This window comes from Pteropus alecto, unplaced genomic scaffold (assembly GCF_000325575.1).
Source record: "Pteropus alecto unplaced genomic scaffold, ASM32557v1 scaffold11, whole genome shotgun sequence".
In the NCBI taxonomy this organism is placed as follows: Eukaryota; Metazoa; Chordata; class Mammalia; order Chiroptera; family Pteropodidae; genus Pteropus; species Pteropus alecto.
The window spans coordinates 1,506,835-1,529,637 of record NW_006431956.1 but is presented as its reverse complement, the minus strand read 5'-3'; the positions used below and the strand labels follow the sequence as shown (position 1 = coordinate 1,529,637).

At 45.0% G+C, this 22,803-nt stretch overlaps 1 protein-coding gene and 1 non-coding gene across 2 annotated transcripts in view; both read left to right on the top strand.

Annotated features, from left to right (window-relative positions):
* The window catches only part of SFMBT2 (Scm like with four mbt domains 2), a 158,512-nt gene that overhangs the window by 118,105 nt on the left and 17,604 nt on the right, over positions 1–22,803 (top strand). Inside the window, exons 11-14 of the mRNA XM_006906953.3 lie at positions 5,954–6,067; positions 8,374–8,416; positions 9,684–9,754; positions 11,841–11,980. Of these exons, the coding sequence (XP_006907015.1) occupies positions 5,954–6,067; positions 8,374–8,416; positions 9,684–9,754; positions 11,841–11,980 (368 nt within the window). The remainder of the gene's footprint in view (positions 1–5,953; positions 6,068–8,373; positions 8,417–9,683; positions 9,755–11,840; positions 11,981–22,803) is intronic.
* Positions 2,135–2,256, top strand: LOC112475681. Its single transcript, XR_003044825.1, has one exon. It is a non-coding gene; the product is annotated as a 5S ribosomal RNA (ribosomal RNA).

The window sequence follows — 22,803 nt, the reverse complement described above, 5'->3', positions numbered from 1 at the left end:
TGCAGTCTCATCTTCCTCCGTGACTTCGAGTGGCCATGTCGCCACTCCCGGCAGACACATCCGCGACTCTCTCACTTTTACCCACTTGCACGGCATCTCCGGGCGCACTCAGTTTCCCGACCGGGCCTCCCCACCGTGGCCCCGGCGTCTGCTCTTCAAGTTTCCAGTCTGAGCAAACAGCTCCGTTATTTCCCCACGCCAGACACCGCAGAGTCGTCCCTGGAATGACTCTTGTCTGTTTGCTCCCACACCGACCCCACGTGGGTCGTCACTGCGGTGTCCCCTCTGCATCTGTGTCTGTCTCTTCTTACTGCCACATCGTCACCCCTGCCTCTTAGGATTTCGGTAGTCCCCCGTCTGCTCTCTCTGCCATCTTCGTGGGGCTCTCAGAGTTGGCTTTGTGAAATATGGGCCTTGCTTTCCTTCCAGCATCCTGAGAGTCTGCATGTCTTACGGAGTAAAGACTCGAGTTCCATCACGGGGCATTCTAGACCCTTCCCACGTACACGCCGGCCTCCTAGATGCAAGATCTGGAATGCTTTGTGAGTTTAAAATCCTTTTTCTTGTTCGTACAGCTCTATAAAATGTATACGAGCATGGCTTCTCCCCTGTGGGATAGCTGCGGGGAGGGGCCGCGTGGGTCGGTGTCTATAAAGTACTGAGTTGTGTTTGGCGCGTCATCGTGAAGGCCCAGGATAGGCGGAGGGGGTGACGAGCAAAACAAAGGCAGTAACTCTTCATTTCAATGTCACCTCCCCGCACAGAGCCTGTGCTCCATCTGAGCAGACGACCCGTCATGTCTGTTAACCGTGAGCCGTTCCACAGGGCTGTGCCCCATCTTTGCCTGCCGCATGGCACGGTATTTGTCCACAAGTTCATGTGCACTTTGCTTGCGCAGTGCCTGTGAACACGCGCGAGGAATAAATAAAGTCTTTGTTCCTGAAAGCGATTTCGGATACGGCAGCCCCTTACGAAGCGCTGTTCTGCAAACCAGATTTTGAAGTGGGGAGATATTTTACACGTGTAGGCTAAAATTCAAAAACTCCTTGGTCAGTTTTTTCGCACGCTCGGTTCAGTTCTAGGAAACGACCTTCCACATCATCGTCAACGAGAGTGCTACTAAAATACAGATTTCTGGGGCCCCCACAGACCTAGTGCCTCTGAATCCCAGGAGGCGGGCCTGGGGATCTGCATAAAGTCACCCTCTCCAGATGACTTATACACACTGGCGTCCGCAAAGGACTCTAGGGGATCAAATGGGCAAAGCGTGGCGTGGTTCAGAGAGACTTGTGCGAGGCAGCCTTTTATGTTCAGGAGGCCAGGTGCAGGAAACTGCCCCTTAAGCATCCCCAGAATCTGTGGAAAAGTCAGGTGGTTAGTAAGCGTTTCGCAGAGACTGGCGAAAATAAAACAAAGGAAAATGCTAATATGAAAATAATTACATTTCAAGCCACTGTGGGTGGTTTTAAAATCTCTAAAAAGAGGTTCGGGCTGCATGAGACTTTTGGGAACAGCTGCTTCAGCAAGTCAGCATATGGGAGCAGTATTTCCTGCAGTAAGAGGAGGTGACCTAACTATTAGAACTGTCTATGGGGACAGGCCTCTGAGACTTCCAAATCTGTTTTGTCCCCAGAGCCCATGCTGGGTTAAACAGGTTCTTGGTGGCCAGCAACAGAACCGGCTCTGGCTTTCTTAAGCAAAGGCTTTGCAGCAGGAACCAAAGCAGAGTTTGGGCTTTCCAGTTGTCATTGTGATGAATGAGACTTCTGATAAGAATCATGTCCTCACTGAAGAGACCTGAGCCCCTGAGCCTGACACCGTCTGCCTGCGGAGGCGGTAGATCTGGCTCTTCCCCCTTCTTGGTAGGCTGGCAATGGCTACCTCAGATCGGAATTCTGAAGAAGGGATAGGGGGCCTTGAAAAGAATAAGATGGATGTTAGACAGACCAGGAATAAAAATGAGGGAGAGAAAACTGGCCATCTCAAATGCTTTCTAAGGCTCTGGTGCCGGACTGCTCAGGTTCGAATCCCAGATTTGCCACTTGGTGTGCCTCAGTTTGCTCATCTATAAAACGGCGATGAAAGTCCCAGTGTCTTAAGGTCGTGGTGAGGATTAAACACTTGGAGAAGTGTCGTCTACGGCCATGCCACCCTGAACGAGCCCGATCCCGTCTGATCTCGGAAGCTAAGCGGGGTTGGGCCTGGTTAGTAGTACTTGGATGGGAGACCACCTAGGAAGACCAGGTGTTGTAGGCATGAAAAATAAAAAGAAAGAAAGAAAAGTGTCTGGCTCATAGTAAGTGTTTGCAGTCACGCGCGTCTGTGTGTCTCTCTTCCCACAAACACACTTCATCCCATTTTTGTGGTTTTCCTTTTGGATTGTGTTTTCTACCATATCTTGATCTTGCCAGGCACAGCTTTGCTCCTCTCTCTCTATTCCTTAGGAATTTAGCTCCAGAGCTGACAAGGGGATACCCTAAAATCTTATTCCTGGATAGGCATCTGCGGATGGAAGGGAAGGAGTGTGACAGATGGCCCGTGGGTTTGTCAGCACCCGGGTGACAAACTTTCTTGCTTGCTCACGGATAATAAACTAGCTTTTCATTCTTTTAGTGCTTTACCTTTTAATTGCACACTGAGTCCATCACGATTTGATGTGACTTTTAACCATTAATGTGGGTACCGAAGAAGGTTCATTTGCTTCCTTAAATTCCTCTTGCCCTTCTTCCCATCCCAGCTTTCAACTGAGATACAGGAGTCATTCTGATTCTGTTATGGGAGCCAATGGAAGTCATTTATCTGCCTTACATTTGGCTCTTAGCCTCTCTCCTCACACCCCTCTTGCCTCTGGTCCCCCAGTAGCACCTCTCACTCCCGTGCTAGCCCAAACTTGTTCTTGTCCATAATTTGCTGGGACATTTGATAGGATTGTGTTTCTAAGGAGATAATTCAGCATCCTTACAAGCCATCTTTTTTTTTTTTCATCCTAGTGTTCTAAGTAGAACAGGTCATCTGCTAGATTAAGCCATGATGCAGTCTCTTGCAGTTAGAAGATATTTTATACGTGTAGTGAAACTTTGTGGAAATGGATGGTGTTCGCTGGTCTGGGGGACAAAGTCTCCGGATACAGCAAATTGCAAAACTATTTTGAATTCCTAAGTGATTCTTACAAATTTATGTGCTAATGCATTTGCTTTGTAAGTATGGAAAGTCTTTCTCCTCTGAACAGTGACGTGATTCATAGTTTAGCCTTATTTCCTTTTAAGGTAACTTGTCCTTCATTAATTAGTCTTATCTCTGTGGCAGTATCCTATTCACGTATGAGCTTCCTCCTTTGTTCTCTGAATATCTTGTGTTGTTTTGTTGTTATTGTGGTGATAGTGAGGGTTTGATTGTAAAACAGGTGATTCATTCACAAGGGCCAACAATAAAGTATCTTTGGTCAGATTCTCTCTTCCACTCTTGTGCCCCCAGCCCACGGCCACTCAGTTCCTCTCCCAGAAGACACCTGCTGTATTAGTATTTTGCATTTCATTCCAGATTTATCTCATGCACATATAAATATATGTTATTTCCTCCTTTTTGGACAGATGGTAGCATACTATATATACACGGCACTCTGCATCCAGCTGAATACTGTGTATTCAACAATCCTTATACGTCTTTACATATAAATATATAAAGAGGTTTCTCATATTTTCTTTACAGTGACAGAATATTCCATCATATGGAGGTGTGATAATTTAAGTTTTTCCCCATAGATGAAGCATAGAGATTTATGCTTCCTGATGATTTTTGAGATGAAGATTCTAGATAAGAATGAATAAGTAGAATCCATACTGAATTGATGCAGCTGAAACAAATTCAGATATTGAGCATGGTCTTGTGTTTTCCATAAGAAGTTTTTCTATGAAATGATAAAGAATCTTGCAGTGGTCCTTAGGGGGAACATCTAGCTTTGCATAGGTAGTTTTGGCAATCCAAGAATAATCAAGAAAAGAGCATTGCATACATTTGTAATGGATTATTTGGTAAGCTACTGAGTCTCTAATCTTGAAAAATAAGGGGTTCTGTTTTAAAGGACTATTCTGAGTCCAGTCAGATGTATCTAGAATCATAAGGCTGATAAAGAGAAATAAAGAATTGGTACTTATCATTCAGAATAGGATTGGAAAAGTTTCAGAGTCAGGAAAACTTTCCTGGGTGATAAGTAACCCACTTTTCCAATAGTTCTTTTTTAATGCATGCCATAATGGGCTAGATTTGGGGGTGAATAGAGGCAGGACTATAACTTTCTTGAGTATGTGGTAGCTGACATATCATAGCTAATAAATATTTGTTTAATTGAATGGAAAGTATGATCAAAGAATTTTAAAGTACTGTAAAGACAACCTTACCTAAACATGAATCTGGAAATACAAATACACCTAGTAGATGAATTCAACCTGTTAGCAAAATTGTTGAGTAGCTAGGAAATGCAGGCTATTTTTGTGAGTCTGAAGATGAGAACATGTCCTGTATAACGGGGAAGCAGGTCAGCGACCCTCTTCATTGCACCCTCTGGGGAATCGTGTACCTTTTAGGATAAGAAAAATCACCTCTACATTTGAAGCTACTTGAAGAGGTTCTTCACCTTTTGTTTGTTTTGGATGTCTTCCTATTTGTTTGATGATTTCCTTTACAAATAGGTTAAATATTGGTTGTGTTGACCTTAAAAACATAGAGAGCCATATATTTTTCCAGCAAAATGGGTTTATTTGGGAACAACAAAGAATTGCAATTCAGGACTTGCGGGCTAATGGCGACCCAGGGAAGTCTAGAAACACAGGAGAGAAACTGTCTTTTATGGACTTGGGAGGGGCTTTTGTAAAGGAAGCCTCCATTGGAGGAAACCGAGAGTTCTAAGTGTAGTGAGTTCTCATTGGCTGAGCCACAGCGGCCTCCCATTGGCCGAGCCCAGGAAGAATCTTCCCTCCTGCTGGAGTAGTAAAGTAGTCTCACTTCCGGCTGGAGGTGGGAGGTGGACGGTCCGTCTCTTCCTTCCTGTAGGGGTCAGCCGTGCATGATGAGTGACCCCTACCTCAGAGTTCTTTTTAGCCGCCATTTTCAGTGAGGTTTCCGTTGAGGCAGCAGTTCCTCCGTGGAGTCCTATGAGACAGCATCGATTTCTGTCGGTTCCACCACTTTGAAACGCAGCCCCGTACACCTGCCCGCCTTCGGCGCAGCTGACACGGCTCTTAAGGCGCCGACTTTATGCCGAGACGAGGTTGGGGGCTGATGAGCCAGCGCGGGTTGCCCCGGCCGGCGTGCGGTTTGGGTGGCTCAGCTTTACGAAGCGAGGCTGCTGGGCGGGCCCCGAGCCCACGTCCGGCGGCCGTCGCGCGGTGACACGGCGCGGCGAGCGGCCGTCCCCTATCGCTTTCGTCTTGGTTTTCGGTGAAGCCGAGTGGCATTGGGTGGCCAGGGCCAGTGAGTCACCGCTAAGAGTCCTGATGCGTGGTTCGAGCGTGTCTTTCCTCAAAGCTTTTTTCCTTCTTTTCTTCTTTATAAAAGAAGAAACTCGGTTCCGTGCAGAACCTTCTCTTGGCTCGTTGGCCGTTTTTCAGATTGTTTTTCTCTCAGGAGCCAGAGCTCTTTGACCACAGCCTTTAATCTCAGAGCGATTTTGGGGGGAAGGAGGACACAGGCGCCCTCTCACGTGCCTGGGCCACGCCGTCCTCCCGACGTCCGCGGGGAGCACGTCCTGATCCCCAAGCCCCACCCTCCTCGCGCCCCTCATCTTCCTGCTGTGTTACAGTTGACGCATCCGTACCCGCCGCAGGACCAGCTCGTGTTCGCCATTCCCGAGAACGGCTCTTCGGCCTCGGGGAGACTCTGTGTTTACCTTTCTTCCCCGGCGTCTCCGTCCGTAAAACCCCTTTGAGCCTGTCGTCTTTTGACTTTTTCACTGCAGGCCTGCAGACTCCCGCTCCGGAGTTTATTGTTGACGTCGAATCCATGGACATCTTCCCAGTGGGCTGGTGTGAGGCGAATTCTTACCCGTTGACCACACCGCACAAAACGGTCTGTAAGTATCGCCCCCATCTGGAGCCAAGGTGGATAACATCTGCGATCGGGGCGAACAAATAGGCAGTTTATAAAGATGGTGGAGACAAGTTGTAAAAATAAAAAAAGGTTTTACGTTTCCCGCAGAGCACCAATGTTTTTATCTCCCTTGTGAGATGACTCTTTGGAAGCATTTCACGGGTTCACAAACTTAAGTCACAGGGATGAGACAGTAGAAGGTCACAGAGAGTCACAGATAAAATTTCTGGAATCTTTACTCCCAGTTATATATACAATTCATTATTTTGACAAAAAATTTAAGCTAAATACTATATTTTTGTGTTATATCTGAGAAAAGACTACTTTTTCTCATGAGGTTTACCCCCAAAGAGTCATAATTGGTCCCAATAATTTGCTGACATAGTACCCACACTTAACCACTCTTAGCACTAACTGGTGATGTTTCAACTGTATTTAAAAAGCATTACATATCCTTCTGATGACAAAAATACCAAATTAAAACATATATTAGTGAAACAGCCCAACAACACACAAATTCATACAACAGTGTGTTTTAATGCACGTTGTTATAAGTCGTTGTCATGAAATGATACCATTTAAAAATCTTCAAACCTAATCTTGACATTCATTTTTTCCACCCTAAGGTGTATCAAAAATATCATTTAAAGTTGTGGAAACTTAAAGATATAGGGTTTATCATATTTCTCATATTTTCTTTTATATGCTAGCTTTACTCCTTTCTAGCAGTATGCCAGAATGTACACTGTATGTCTAGTAAACGTACAAAATGATATATTTGTGTAGAATCTCAGAACATTGCTGTAAAGAAGTTCTATCTCACAGTCAGCCTTTCATTCCCTGATGTCATCAGATTTTGAAGGGAACCTAAAGTCCTCCAATTGGATATTCAAGAGTAGGGTGGGACCTTGTGTGAAGTAAAGAAGGTAGCGCACATTGTCGACAGGGTGGATTTTAAGGGCTTCTTCTCTCCCAGATACCAAACTGCTCATTGAGTCTGATTCAATGAGAGTTATAGCTTTCCCTCACTTTAAAATATTTCTAAAATTTCGAGCTTAGGATAATTATTTCAATCTCAAAGACATTCTTTTTTCCCCCTCACTTAAAATGATGCAGATTCTTGATACTCTCTGCCAGCACAGCCAACATTTGAGTCCTCCCTGGGTTTGGGCCCAGTCCCATGTCTTAGTTGTGCTTCTGATAGAACTTCATGTCTTGTGTCCTTTACGTAGACTTGGGAAGGGACGAGGAAGAACTTTGAGTGTTTCTAGAGCCAAATCACATATGGGTTAAGGTTAACATAAGGTTTTTCTCCTTGTTCTGCATCTTGCATCCAGGCCTGTTGTGTTTGGCTCCTTACCAAGGTATTAGATGATCGGACATCCCCACCCTTATTAGCAAAGACTGACTGAGACAAGTTATTCCATACTCATTTTTCATCCTAGAGATTACAAATTTGTACTTTTTCATAGTAAAAGCTAGAATACTAAATGAAGTCAAGAATGGATGAACTTTGAGTGACTATTTCTCCTATTTATTCTTGGTTTCATTTCATGTCATATACATACGTTTTGCTTTGAAGAGGCAAACTCTAAGTCTAAACCTGCCAAGCATTGACAGCTTTAGAAGTTTTGTTGGGATTAATTTATGCTTATGTTGAAAGATTTGGGATTACCTGTGCCAAAATTAATAGATGCCAGAAGCTCTGGCCTGTCTTTGTTAAGATGATTCTAATCAATTATAAATTTAAACTGGAAATGTTCTTATCCTAAAAATTATTATTGGCTGGTTTATGTTAATATTTGACAGATTTACTAGGCAACAGTCCTCCTTTCGGGAATAAAATGTTTTGGTTTCAAGACATGCCTGCAATCCTAATTTGGGAGTAGCTGTTCTGGTAACATTATTTGACTTATCACACTTTCTGTGGGGAAAAAAATCATCTAGATAATCGTGTTTGCAACAGTTTATATTACCAGATGTATTCATGTAAGGTATGATATATGTGCTCTTTTTCTTTCTTATTAAAATCACATTTTAAAATAAATAGACAGTTTACTGATAAGAGTAAATATACTAAATTCTATTTAGACCTCCTTTCTGATAAGTCAAAGTCGATTTTATGCTAGATGAAATTGAGATAAAATTAGAACATGAATGAAATCACTTTTCAATATTTAAATTGTTACTTTAAAACTGACACTTTCATACTAAGCTGTTTTTTAAAATGATTTTGCCTAGCTAGCTAACAAAGCTGATTTTCTTTTTGCTTTTTTGCCTATTTTACAGCACAAAAGAAGAGAAAGATTGCAGTTGTACAACCAGAAAAACAGTAAGTTTGTTTTGTTTTTGTTTTTCTTTTTCCAAAAACTATATGATAAACTATGCAGTGCTTTTATAGAGCATGAGAAGCATGGCTGTTTTTATTAGACTTAGTTAACACATAGCACAGTAGTAAAGATGAAAGTAAAAGTATCTACTGCTGTTTATTGGGCACCTAGTATGTGAAGATACAGGACCTGCTTCTAAATGAATTTCTACTCCAGATTGTAACTCCTCACTTTGATTCCGCTTCAACATACCTAAAGGACACCTCAGTCTCACAAACTGCTAGTAATGGCTCTTGGTGATAGTGGTTCTTAACGCTTAAGAGGCCACACTGCTCCTGTCCCCACCCAGCATGCCCACCATCACTAGTCATGGCCAGGCCTGGTGGGCAGAGACTTTTCAGTCTGACGCCCATTTCTGCCACCTCTCAGCTGGGTGAGCTTGAACGAGTTGCTTTAGCTCATGGCATCTGAACGCCCTCCTTTGTAAAATACTTATTTTTCAGGGTTTTTAGGACGGTTAAATTATAGATTCCACATGAAAAAATCTGTAGGTCTCACACTGTTGAATAAATCTAGATTATCCCACATTTCAGGAGGGTGTTCAGGCAGTGTGTATAGATGACAGCAGTATGTTTTTACAAAATTGTAACTGTTGGTAACATTTATATATTGGAAAATATCTAAAATACACGAAAATACATATCCCTTGCAAAGTGATTCTGTTTTCTTAATATACTGGCGGAATTGAAATATACAAGAGAATTGAAAACAGCATGTTTTAATATACCCAAGTTTAAATTTAAATAAAATGAAATTGAATAATAACTGTGTTGTATTGGAATGCGAATAACAATTTTGTGGGTATTTCGGCAGAAAGTGGTTTTCAATTAGACATTGAAGAGAAGTCTGACTTTAATTAAAGTCAGTGTAAGTTGTTGTTTCTTCATGTCTAAAATATAATGAAGGGCATTATTATAATTCTGTAACAAGAGACCAGCCCAGGAATGACCTAGAAGAACCTCAGTGATCAGTGATGACTGCTGGAGGGACAGATGCTCCAGAGACTTCTTGGGGTTATTACAAGAATTTGAGAACAGCCTATCCAGATGGCCTTTTTCCTACTGATGTTGCTTCTAGATACACATATCCTATCTTACTATAATAGTACAGATTTCTTTAGTTGTCGCTTTAAGTTATGAAAAGACTTTGGAATGTAATGGTTTCTTCCTAAGTGTTTAATCCATGAGAGTTTTATGTCTTTACCAACAGGTTGCCATCCACAGTGCCTGATGAGAATATACCTCATGATCTTTACTTACTCCCTCACTTGGACAACACAGGTAAATGAGCCCATTCAGGGTAGGTACTCTGTCCCGTCCCCGTTTGTTGCTACAATTGGAGACATGCATATATTTTTAGGTCAATATGAGAATATCTCAACTTTGAGCCTATTCTCTTTCTTTTCTATTGCCGTTTATTAACAGATACCTACTCTTTTATAAAAAAAAAAAAACATGCTAAGCTAAATTCTCTTTGCCTCTTTCTACTTGGTCAGTAGCTTTAGACAACTTCTTGGTCTGCAGGAAAAGGGTCCATGTACTCAGCAATTATGGGCCCATGTGGGGCTGTGTATCATGGAAAATCATATGAAAAAGAGTTGAAAATATCCTTAGGCATTCCTTTTTTGACATTTTGTGCCAGTTCTACTTACATTTTTACACTAGTAGTTAATAGTTAAGTCTCTGTGGGCTTTTGAATTGTTCCTTAAAACTCTCTGTGTTTGAATAGCTGGTTGTGAAAGACAAATTTTTTTAAACATTTAAAGTCTCACATCTTACAGTAACCTTTGAAAACACAAATGTGAATTATCCTTTGACCACAAATCCGATTATAGACACGTTTGTATATTAAGTAATGTATTTGATTAAGAATTCTATTTTCTAGCTAAAATGAAATCTGCTCTGAATTCCAAGGTTAAAGCCTATATGCCCTGGAAAAATCCTATTAGTCGAAGTTATCTTTGTCATAAAGAGAGCAGTTTTATGAGTAGACTTACTAAAATTGTTTTTTTCTAAAGGTCTGGGCAGAGTAATCCTACCACAAAGTTTCCATGTAAATGCAGCTATGGGCTTAACTTTTTTGCCTCTTGTATAGAATTCAGACTTAAAAATGGTTTTAAAAGAACCATTTCAGCTACTCTTTCAGAGTCTGTAATTGTTATTTTACTCCTTTTGTCTTATATCAAGAAAAATAATTTTCTCCCTCCTTACCTATTGGTTCTTAGTTGAAGTCCTATAGGACAAACCATCCCGGACTATTAAATTATTATCTTAATCATAATAGTTTTTATACAGAAGTACTACTGCGAGTATAGTTTAGCTTGGAGCAGTAGTAGAGGAGCGTGAGTCTCTCGGCTGACAAAGCAGCTTCAATCTGTGTTTTTAGTCATCAAGAAGCTTTGGAGTATTACCTGACCATTTAGCTACTCTCATTTCCCAGCATGAGACTAGCAGCTTGTCATGTTCACTTTCTAAGTTTAAAGAATAATGAGGGAAATGTAAATTCAAGCCACTGAAGAACATTTCACGTCCATCAGATTGGCAAAATGAAGAAGCCCTGCAATACCTAATGTTGGCCTGGATTTAAGAACCAGGAACTCTTCCACGGTGCTCATTTGAGCGTCTACTTGGGTAGTCATTGGAGATGGGTTGGCTATGTCCGGTAAAACTGAAGATGCCCAGACCCCATGGCCAAGCAATTCAACTCCTTGCTATGAACTCTGAAGATGCTCTTGTCCACAGCAGAGTGGATTTTTACAGTTGTGTTCATTCAAGCACCATGGTAGTATTAAGAATGTGAAAACAACTTAATGTCCTTCAATAAGAGGATGGAAAACTCAATTATGATATATTCACATAATAGAGGAATACACTGAATTGATAAATGAATGAACGTTTGGGATAATCATTTACCAGCTTGGGTGGATCTCAGAAATTTCATGTGAACAAACAAAATGTTGCAGAATATATATCTATATATCCCATATACACATACATGTGTGTAGGTAGAGTTTATAAACCTGCCTGGGAATGGCCAGTACGATGCAGGGTGGTGGTTACGTCTGCGAGGGGTTTCCGGGGTAGGACACACAGGGGCACTGAGCTGTGTACCTGGTGTTTCTTTACTTTAAGCCGCAGAATGGCACCTTTCCTTATCATCATCTTCGTTTTTGCATTTTGTGTGTGTGTCTTGAATCCTGCATAATAAACATAAAAGTTATTTTATACGTATATTTTAAGATGTTATTGTGGATATAAAACATTCTGATCTTAAAACACTATGAGCCTCTGGGTATTTTTGCAACTAAGTGGGCTAAGCAAGTTTTCTATTGGTTCTAAAGCATCAGCTGTGTTGCTGTCCCCGCAGGTACTGTCAATGGGAAGTACTGCTGCCCTCAGCTGTTCATCAATCACAGGTGTTTCTCAGGCCCCTACCTGAACAAGGGGAGGATCGCAGAGCTGCCTCAGTCGGTGGGGCCAGGCAAATGTGTACTGGTGCTCAAAGAGGTAAAGCGCGTTCGTGGTCACCTGGGCTTCTTTTCACAGGGCGCTTAAGGCGTGGGTGCAGTTTCTGAAGGGGAGCATGGACATGTGAATCCATTCAGGTGACATTGGCCAAGCACCTCCATATTCTCGACCCTGTAGTCATACAAAGATGGAAAATGGTGTTTCTGCCCTGGAAAGGCCCGCGGCCTAGTGGGAAGAATGTACATACAGTCCTCCCGAGTCGGGAAAGCACTGCACCAGATCTGAATAAAGAGCTTCAAGAAGACAAGGATCAGTTGGTTGTGCACACAGTGAGGTTTAGGACTGGAGAACAAAGGTTTCCCCAAGGTGCTCAGTAAGCATGGGAGGGCACCAGAAGGGGAGTCCGGAGACGGCAGAGGGTATTGTTAAGCACGGACACCCCGCAGCCAGGTTGGGGTGGCATCTTTTTCCCTGCACAGCACGTAGTGCACTTAGGACATGCGTGATAAATGCTTCTTCCCTGGGCTCCTGGCACCCGCAGGAAGTTTGTGTCCTGGCTGCATCCAGGCAAAGTGCAGGCCGCTCATCACTTTGGTGGCATTACTTCCCATCTCTCCTGTCTTTGGGAGCCGACCTGCGAAGAGGAGTGTGAGTCCTAATTGCGCTGGCGGAGGTTTTCCTCTGTTAGGTTTTTGTAGCTGGGCCCCAGACAGTGTCTGGAGACAGACTGGAACTTTGGAGCCATTTCCAATCTGTTCTTGAACTCTCTTGGCTTTTTTCACATACATCAGTGCTCTCTCAAGAAAGGGGACACCACATATATCTTCTTTATTGCTACTGTAGCATGATGAATATGGTTTAATTCGGGGGGCATAACGGTCCATTTCTCCAATGAACAAATATTTGATAGGCAACTTTGAGGAGCCAGGCACCATGAAGGGCTGGGTCAAAAACACCATCTGCCTGTTTGGGTTTCACATGCCTGTTGGGAAGATGGCATGATTCTAAGCTGAGTACAGCGGGGTGAATATGCAATGGAGATGAGGGCAAAGTGCTCTGGGAGCACAGGGCAGGCAATGACAAGTGCATGGCAAATGACACTTGACCTGACTTAGGCACAGCATGGGTGAGACTGTGCAGCCGGGCGTTGAAGGTGGTGTCGGGAAAGGGAGGTGGCCATGTGTGGCTGGAAGGTGGAATAGGTGCTTAGGCTGGGGGTAATTTGTAGGTATAAAACTGTGTTATATTTAGAAAAGAACAATAGAGTGAAATCTGGCTCGCCCGGTGCTTCAGCGTGAGGCAGGACCTCGTAGCTGGGGGCCTGCTTGCGAGAGGCCCCCTTTGGCATTCTGACGAGTTTAGAGTCACAGCTGTGGCTGACAAGGGCCCTCCTGGTGACACTGCTAACGCTGTTCTTCTCAACATGGGAACCTCTGTAAGGTTTCAAATTTCATTTTACTCAGAGAGAATGAGATTATTGCAGCACGTCAGAGCACATTTGCTTTTCTAAGCCTTTAGCAGTATTAGCAGTTCAACTACATATTTAGGAAAAAATCTATTTGAGAGAGAAAATTGGGATGACAGTTAGGGAGAAGCCCTGTAAAAAACTGATTGGAGTGTGGTGGTTATTTCTTTGGGAGCATTTAATGTAGAAAATGTGTAAAAGGTGGTTCCCATCATTAGTGAGCTTCCGGTCAAGTGGGGAAGATGAACAGACAGGTGGGATACTGCAGAGTTGTCCGTATCTCGTGCACCGTGACCATGCTGGCATGGGTGCTCTGAGACCGCAAGGAAGTCCCACATGGCCTGCAAGCCAAGGGGAGTGAGCACCTTGCTCCAGCTAGAGGGAGAGCTTGTGGGAGGCCTGGAGCACCCGCAGAGCCCTGGGGTGGAGGGAAGGAGAAATGGCAAGGAACGCCTGCAGCTCCTTCAGCATGGGGGCCGCAGGGGGTGGACACGGAAAGGGCACAGTGTGTAGTGAGCGCCTCCTGTGGGCCAGGGCGTTGTGCCAGGCCCTTTGCATGTGTCGTCATGTCACAGCAGTTTGGAGCTGCTCTCACTGAAGATAGCTCACCGTGAGGTACATGGGCATTTGTCCTGAAAGCAAACCTAAGCAGCAAGTGGACTCCTCGGATGGGAATCCATAGCTACGGAAAGATGGTGAGGGGAGACACCTGTGAAGGCTGCAGCGATGTGGGCAAGTGGCGGGACCACTGATTAGCTCCAACTCTGTAAGGCCGCGCAGCCCATAGAGCTCTGCAGATGGTGGACTTGGTCAGAGAAGAAATCAAATTAGGATTTCATGTAACAATATCTGTCACGATGTAGATTAAGACCCTAGATGGAGACTGGAGTCTCCAGTCCCCAATGCTTTGCGCGCCCGAGTGCGTTTTTTGCTACAGTGACATTATCTGCCTGTATCTGCTTCTATTTTTGTTGCAAGTGATCAGAATGGGACATGGAAGCTGAAAAATACAGTGAACTGACAGGTTTCTTTGAAGCTACCTGCAAGACCCTTTCACACTGCATGTCCCAGCTATTAAAATGAGGTCCTCGGTCACCTGCCGGCTCTGTTAACAAACGAGATGATGACTCTAGGTTCCACCTCTCTTTAGGGGTTGGCTATTTCACTTTACTACATGATTTGTTTAAAGTCAAAAGCAGTTATCCTTGATCAATTCTCCAGCCAGGCCAGAGCAGTTTTCTGATGACAAAACTAGTTTTTTGCTGATAGGCCGAGACCGCGTGAGGCAGGAAGGAAACAGAAGCAAGCACTTCAGTTCTGGGCGTGCAGGGGAAACGTGAGTTCCTCCCAGCCAGTATTTATGCCGATGCTCTTCCTTCAGTTCCAGAACCTCTGTGTGGTTTCAAATTTCATTTTCCTTCAAGAGAATGAGGCGACTGGAGCAAAAACAGTGCTTTGCTTTTTCAGGCCATCGGTGGTGTTCGCAGTTAAAGGTTTTATGTCTTTTTAAAGTGACGGTGTTTCCTTCTGTCTGGTCTGCTAGAAATAGGTCACGTCTGTGGGTGCGGGTACAGAGCCAGCCTGTGGAGAGGTTCAACGCAGGCTGAGAAGGGGGTTGCTGAACCCTGAGAGGGCAGTGTCCCAGGGAGGAGGGAGTTTTTGGCAGACATGGTGATTGATGCGTGTCTCTAGTCACCTTCTAGCAATGAGTGTTCGGAGCACTGGACATGAATGGCGTTTTGAGGGACTGTGAACTGCGATGGCTTCAGTCCCAGCAAGGGTACAGGGAAGAGGGAGGTAGATGAGCTCCAAGGAGCTGGAGCCAGAGCCAGTAGGTGGCCCAGTCCAGCCATCCCACACAAAGGAAACCAGAACCAGCAGGCCTTGAGTGGATGGTGCAGATTGAGCCTGTCAACATCCCCTCAGGGGCTGGAGCCATTTACGAGACCCCTGAAATCTGTCACATGAAAGGTGGGACCTGTAGGTCCAGATAGTAAGTGGTGGTGTTTATCACAAATCAGACGCACACGCTCAGTATGATGCTTGTCCATCGGGACTGTCCTTTTCTGTCCCAGATACTTTGGCCTGCACGCCTGCCCCTTTAATGCTAGGTCCTTGGCTAGATGTGCAGACTACAGGTCTGTGTGGGCCTGGCAGACTGACGAGGTCTCCGTATCACAAGCCCCAACACCTCGGAGACTGTTAGCATCATCCTTGTTGGCCGTTCACAAGGGCGTTCGGGAAATTTCTGCTGTATGCAGCCTCATGCATCACCAGGCCTATGGTGCTTGCTTTGCACAGAGAGTAATAAGACAGGTGTTGTGTGCGCATGTCCACGTGTGAAGGAGACAGTAAATGAGCGAGCCAGCCTGAGCACAAGGAAAGGTAGAGAGGAAGACCTCATATCACACGTGCTCATGTCATCGTGTCCTGCCATCGTGTCCTGCCACGGGAAGTTCAGCTTCTGAAGATGCCAGGTCTGGGGTAGCCACCAGGGCGCGCAGGAGCGTGGAGGAGGCTGGAGTGTTTGCTTCTACCAGACGAGACCTTCACCTCCCTCAAACTGCTTTGGTGGCCTCGGAAGGTGCAGCAGTCACGACGTGAGGCTGCGCAGGTCCACTCTGGTCCATGCACATTTCTTTTCATCTGTCCACAAACTTTCTAGGGTCCGTTGGGTACCGGGGTGTTCAGTTTTTCCAGTTTGGCAGATAGTTACTGAGTGCCTGCCAGCTCTTCCAGCCCTGGGAACACAGTAGTGAATGAAATCCAATACAGCCATCTCTCACTCATTCGCACCCTGAGCAGTTCATGAGACACAACCAGGTGGTCACTGTGCTGGAAGCCGGGGGTCATGGTGAGCAAGAGGTGTGACCCCTCCCTTGGTGAGTGACAGTTCTTCTGCAGACAGGGGTGGGGCTTTGTCTTCTCTGTCCTCTAGGCAGGCCACATGAGTGCAGACACTCCGGTAGAACTCGGCTCCTGCTTCCGTGCCTGGTGGGAGTAGGAATGTGGTGGTTTGTAATCTGATTGTTAAACTTGGTTTCACTGGCCTCTGTGTGTTTTGTGTGGCTCCGGATCCAGTGTCACACCGTTTGCTTTGCTGGCGGTAGGAATGGAGCAAGTCTGCCTAACTCCGGCATCTGGCAGTCATCTCTGACTTGCGGATTCTTCCATGAAGTGTGACAGATAGAGGCTGGTCGGGTAAAGTAGCACAGCAGAGGGTTGAACTCTGGAGCGTCAGTCTGAGGCAGAAAGCGCATGTGCAGATGGGCCATGACCAAGCATGCAGGGCCCCGTGCGGACTCCGCTCCACCCCGCCAACATGGTGAGCAGGCTGTGGAGCGGGGGGCGGTTCCCAAGAAACCCTGTGCTTCTGCAAGGCCAGGGCCCTGTTTCTCTTTGAGCCTCAGGCCCCAGGGATGCTGGTCCCCCCTCCCTGGCCCTCAGCCATAGACTCTGGACAACAGTGATGTGAGAGGGGATGTGACCACCTCCACATACCCACCCCACTCTCCATACCCCCTAGTCTTGGAAGTTTCCACTGGGACCTGACAGTTTGGAATTTGGCTTCAGCCTCTCTTGCAGTTGATATTTCTGCCACGTGATCAGCCCATTAAGCTATTTCCCGTTGTCCCTTGGTTTTGATTGCAGTGTTTATTTCCCACATTGGGGGACTTCTGCAATGGAATTTCTCCTTTGTTATGTATCTGTGAGCATTTGTTGTGGGCTACCTGTCACAACAACTTGTACTTAAACACTAGAGAACCGTCATGTGGGAACCCAGAAAGTAAGCAGTCCAAAGCAGCCTTAGCTGTTTATAGAAATGATACACTGCAAATGAGGACGGCTGTATTTTCAAAGCAGCTCTGTGTTTATCTGTATAATTGAGAGAATGTGGTATTGAGGCCACAAGAAATATGGCCTCATCCAGGACTTAGGCTTTCAGGTAATAATGGGTAGAGGAAACATGCCTAGGTGACATCTGGTTAACTCAGTCAGCAAAATCAGAGATGTGGACATGCCTCTGGACCATACTCTGTGGTGTTTTTGTTGCTGCTGTTTATGCTGAAGATGATGCATTAGGAGCAATGTGCCAGGCTCCTGGAAGGGTGTAAACTCTAACACACACGTGTAATCTGTGATGCAGGAGTCGTCAGGATGCGGGACAGTGTCTGGCAAGGCGGGCAAGGGAAAAGTGCAAGTAGTTTTTGTTGTTAAGACTTTAGTATTTGCCTGTAAGGAGATCAGACACCTTAGTTGCACTTTCTCATACCGTAGGGCAGGGTTTTGTAGCGGAGAAAACTAGTAGCAGGTGCCACGTCCTAGACCTCCGTTCACATAGATTGTAAGGTATTAAATAAATTCATGGAGTGAACCAGTCATTCATTCTTAGATGTACGGAATAATGTTAATTTCAGTGCCCATGTTGAAAGTTGTTAAACAAATATTTATTTATTTATTTATTATTTTATTTTATTTTATTTTATTTTATTTATGTACTGAGCACCTGCTACTGCCAGGTATGAGTCTAGCTACTATGAATGCAGCAGCAAACAAAATGAAGTCCCTGATTTCTCAGTGCTCGTGTTCTAGTGGAGGTGAACAGTAAACACATAAGCCAGTAAGTCTTGGGTACAGGGAGGGTTTCCTGGTGAACTGGATATGGATTGTGAGAGTAACAGAGAATTTACGGAGGCCTCCGAAGTCTGGCCTTGGCCATTAAGAGAAGTAAGTTGCTGCGAAGAGAAGCCCAGAGCACAGAGGACATCTGTCTGATCTGGCCAAGTGAGGTTTGTCCATCACACAGCCAGGTGGAGGTGGACGTATGAGCCTGGAGTTTGAGGAAAGGTCGAGGATGGACATATAAATTTGGTCAGTTAGTTTGCTAGTGTGTGGGTAATGTTTAAAGCCAGAAGCTCTGTGGACTGAACTTAGAAGAGAACAGTCCTGAGGCTCGCTGGCATTTGAGCTAGGGGACACAGAATGATCCAGCAAAAGCACTCAGTGACACAGTGGATCCAGGAGAGAGCGGAGTCATGGTGGTTAGGGTAAAAAGTCTGCAGAGGAGGGAGTGGTGGCTGGTGGCATGGAGCGATGACCTGTAGACTAGGAACAGAAGTGAGAAGTGCCCGTTCTTTGGCGACATGGGCAGGTGATCCTGGTAGGACCAGTTTGGGACGGTTGTGGACATGGGAGCCCTGTGAGGGTGGGCTCCAGAGAGGATGGAAGGAGAGAACGAGGAGGCGGGGCATGTGAACAGTGCGTAGGCATTCTGACTCAGCTCGATGGGCAGCTCAGACAGCAGACGTTCATCTGTCAGTTGGAGGCTGGAAGTCTGAGGCCAGGGTGCTGGCATGCGTGGGCTCTGCGGGGAGCCCTTTTCCTGGTTTGTACACAGCTGCCTTCTTGCTGTGTCCTCACATGGCGGAGAGAGAGGGACAGCTAGCTGTCTGGTCTCTTCTCATAAAGACACCAATCCCGTCATGGGGCCCGCCCTCATGGCCTCATCTAAACCTAATCACCTTTCAAAGGCCACACTGCTGATACCCTCACATGGGAGGTTCCCCATATGAATGGGGTGGGAGAGGGGGTGATACAAGTTAGTCCAGAGCAGAAGGGAAAACCACAAGGTAGAAAAGTATTCTGAAAAGAGGCCTGGTGTGTAAGGTATTTTGCTGATGATGTACCATGAATTCAGAGGGCATAATGGATGGATTTGGGGAGCAGAAAAGAACTTAAGGTTGGATCAGTCTAGGAGAAAATACAGAGCTAAATGGGAATCGGATTCTGTGTAGCAGAAATGTTTAGAAGTGCTGAGTTTCTGGTGACTGAGGTGATTGAAGATACAGGGCACAGTGGGATTGGCCCGTTAGTCATCCAGGGGGAGGTGGAAAATCTCTGAAAGTTATAATCTCCGTTGGGGAGATGGGGGCCTACCTACCAGGAGGCCTTGGGGATCCCTGACCCTGCCATTGAGACTGAGGGGTGTGTCTCCTCTCCAGGGGCAACGGGTTGCCCAGGGGAGGTGAGCCTTGTGTTAAGAATCTAAGTAAAGTTAGACATGGTTCTATGACTGTTACTATTAAAGCTTTCGTAACTAAGAGCGCAAGGACAGATGAGCATGACAGCCATTATTAGATAATATCTGGGGCGTGTATTGGATGTAGTGAAGACAGAATGAAAACACCTACTTTGAAAAAGTTACTTGCCTTGTTTTCTTTTCAAAGCTCATTTCCTTCTTTTCTCTGGCATCCTTAGAAGGTTCCATTTGCACTAATGAGCAGACAAGACTCATGAATTCCCGTGGTTACAAACCCGTCTTCCTTCTTCCCAGGTTTTGATGGCATTTACGCCCGGCTATGCGGTGTAGAGCTCCGGCGCGTAGGGTGGGCTCGCTCCAACTCCCGGAAGCGAGCACAGCCAGCCGCTGCATCCCTTCCGAGCCCCACACTCCTGCAGCCACTTAACTTTCTCCACTGAAATCTGCTTCCAACACTAAAAACTCGCTTGTCTGCTCTGCAACTCACTGGGCCTCACTGCTGGGGTCTGAGTCTTTCCTCATTTTATTCCTCTTACAATATTCCACATAAGATCCCACTCACCAGTGAGACTCTATTGATAGAGAAAGCGCTGACGGAGAAAAATTCTTAATCATTTTACTTTTTAAAATATTCATGAAATGAGCTTCATTTGATCTAATTTTGAAGCTGAAAAGAAATCTTGTAGGCTCATGAGGGCCTTTGATGGTCTGGGTTTCTGTAAAAAGCTGGTTGTTGTAACTGTGGCCCTTGGACAGACGGCAAAGCAGAAAGGTCTGTTAGAACAGGGAGCGTGTGAGGGTGCCGGTCTGTCCACAGCCTTTCCTGACCCCTTGGGGGATAGAATATTCTCCTTCATGCTTCCCTGTGAGCTACTCTGTCTCTAAACGTCTGCCCCAAAGAGATCTCTCCCCTGGTCACTAACAGTCAACACCTTACAAACCTTCAAAGTCGGGAATCTGTCTTCTTCCCATTGAATCCAAGCTGTGGGAGCCATGTTTACGTTCTGAAGTATTTTCTAATTCTGACACTCAATGAATTAATTTTTCTACGTTAAGTGGTTCCCTGTACTTTCAACATAGTTATAACTTTAATCATATAATATAGTTGAGGTTGGAAATTATCTAAGTTAATTTTGATGTTTTGAAGAGTTTTCATGCAAGCAAATATAGAAAGAAATCATGGAATAACATCATTTCTTGAAGTGAACAGAAAATAATCTTGTCGATTTACATACTCTTGACTGCTGGCATTGTGCACGATGGGAAGGAGTGGGAGAAGGCGGCTGCTGCCTGCTGAGTGGCCGCAGTGCCCCAGGCACTGCTGCAGCGTCTGCTCCTTTCCCTGCCGGCAGCACCCACCCCTCTCCTCCCCCTCTTCCCCACACCCTGAGCCACCCTTGTGTTCTGAGCAAACTCTGTGCCTGATGGAGCAGCAGTAGGAAAATGAAGAGGCTCAGGACTGGGCCGTGGCATGCACCGGAGGATGCCACGGGATCCAGGGAGACGCCCATGCTCATTGGCTTTGATATTAGGTCTTCGGGGCCATTCCCAAAACGGTTTTGTATAGCGGCTGGAGAGGAAACCAGATTTGGGTAGTTGAGAACTGGATCGAAGATGAAGAATGTGAAAGCATAGATTATTCTTATGAGAAGTTTGGTTCTGAAAAGAAAGCAGTAGCAAGGCAGTCAAGGAGCTTCTAAGGAAAGTTATTTTGCAAAGACGCAAGACTGCAACACAAATCTGGGCCAGTCGGGGAGAGAGGCGGAAAGCACAGGAGAGTTTATGTTATGGGTGGATGAGGACTGTGTTGATGATACGAAGAGGGCTACCTTTAAATATTTTGTGTATACCAAAATGTCACTTCCTTTATTTCTCATAATATCTCTATTTTAGAAGAGGAAAATCTTTACTCTCTTAGATACAATGCCTGGGGCATGCAAATTACATTGACAAAAGACAGATTAACGAGAGAAAAAGGTTTATTTTTAATGCATGTGGACATCACAGAAGAAAAGTGAAAACCCAAAGACGCCATTAAGCTTGAGATTTTTACCTATCATGTTTTAAAAAGGCAATAAATTATGGAGAGATGATAAGGTGAAGGAAAAGTGTTTGGGCTTTTCCAGTGGTATTGCAGGAAGGCAAATATAAACCGATGGAAATAGGGTTCTTTTAGTAAGGTTTGTTTGTGCGGAGACGTCGCAGTGTCATCTTTGTATTTCCATCTTGCTTGTACTCTTTCTGGTACGTGAGTTGGGGGAGGGAGGGCACCTTCACGAAGGGAAACTTACGTCCTGCTTCCTGGCAGAAAGAGGGAGGGCAAGGAGTTCCTTCTGTGTCTGCTGTTTCCTTTACCTCAAAATAATCCAGTGTCAAAGTGGCACGTTTTGAGGTGGCTTGTTCTGATCCCCTTTATTATGAACCAGATAAATGGCAATGTCTCCACTATGCAAAGGGAGGAAATTCAGTCGAGCACCTCGCCTGAGGACTCAGCTTCTAATGGATGGAACTGGGATTGGATCCTGGATCTGCCACCTACGGAGGTTATTAGAGCCTTTTTGCCATAATACACCATGGGGCTTCTGTGTGACATGTTCTCAACAAGCATTTCACGAACTTCCAGAAATCGAGTAAGGCGCTGCTGTCGCATGAATTTCCTCCCGGAGTTACTCCCTCGACTCCGACACGTACACCAGTTTCTTGGGAATAACATTCATTGAATTCACAACTAACATCCATTGGTTCATTGGGGCAGAGTCCACACTCCCCTTTGTGATCTAGAGCATCATGAACTGAGTTCCGAAGTTTTGCAAGGTCTAGTAATTCTGTCTAACTTTGGGTAGTAATAACAGCTGCCAACTTAGTTATGTTGTGGAGGTAAATATGATACACAAATGCCATGTACACGATAATCACTCAGTTCACTGTTCCGAGGTATTATAGAGAGCTTGTTGAATCTGGAGATGAATGATGTGCCATCGGAAAAAGTCCTGGGAAAATTATTCTATATTGCCAGCTTTTTACGATTTAATTGCTGCCTGTTCCCAGACTGAATTGAACTCTGGAAGGCATTTTCTTTTCACCATCACAAAAATGCATTTGGATATGCAGCAAATGACATGTCGCTCTGGGGTTTTCTCAGCAAAACACAATGAAAAAAATCAGTCGAAATTTTATTGTCTGTTGATAAACACTTTGCACGTTATTTCAGCCAGTTCTAATTGGGTTTATTTTTAAACTCGGTCTCTGTAAATGGTACTGACAGTAAACAATAAAATCAGATGATTATTCTAATACAGAAAACATAAACACACCAGAACTGTTTGTTCTGCCTTATCCTGGCTTTTTAGCATCTCT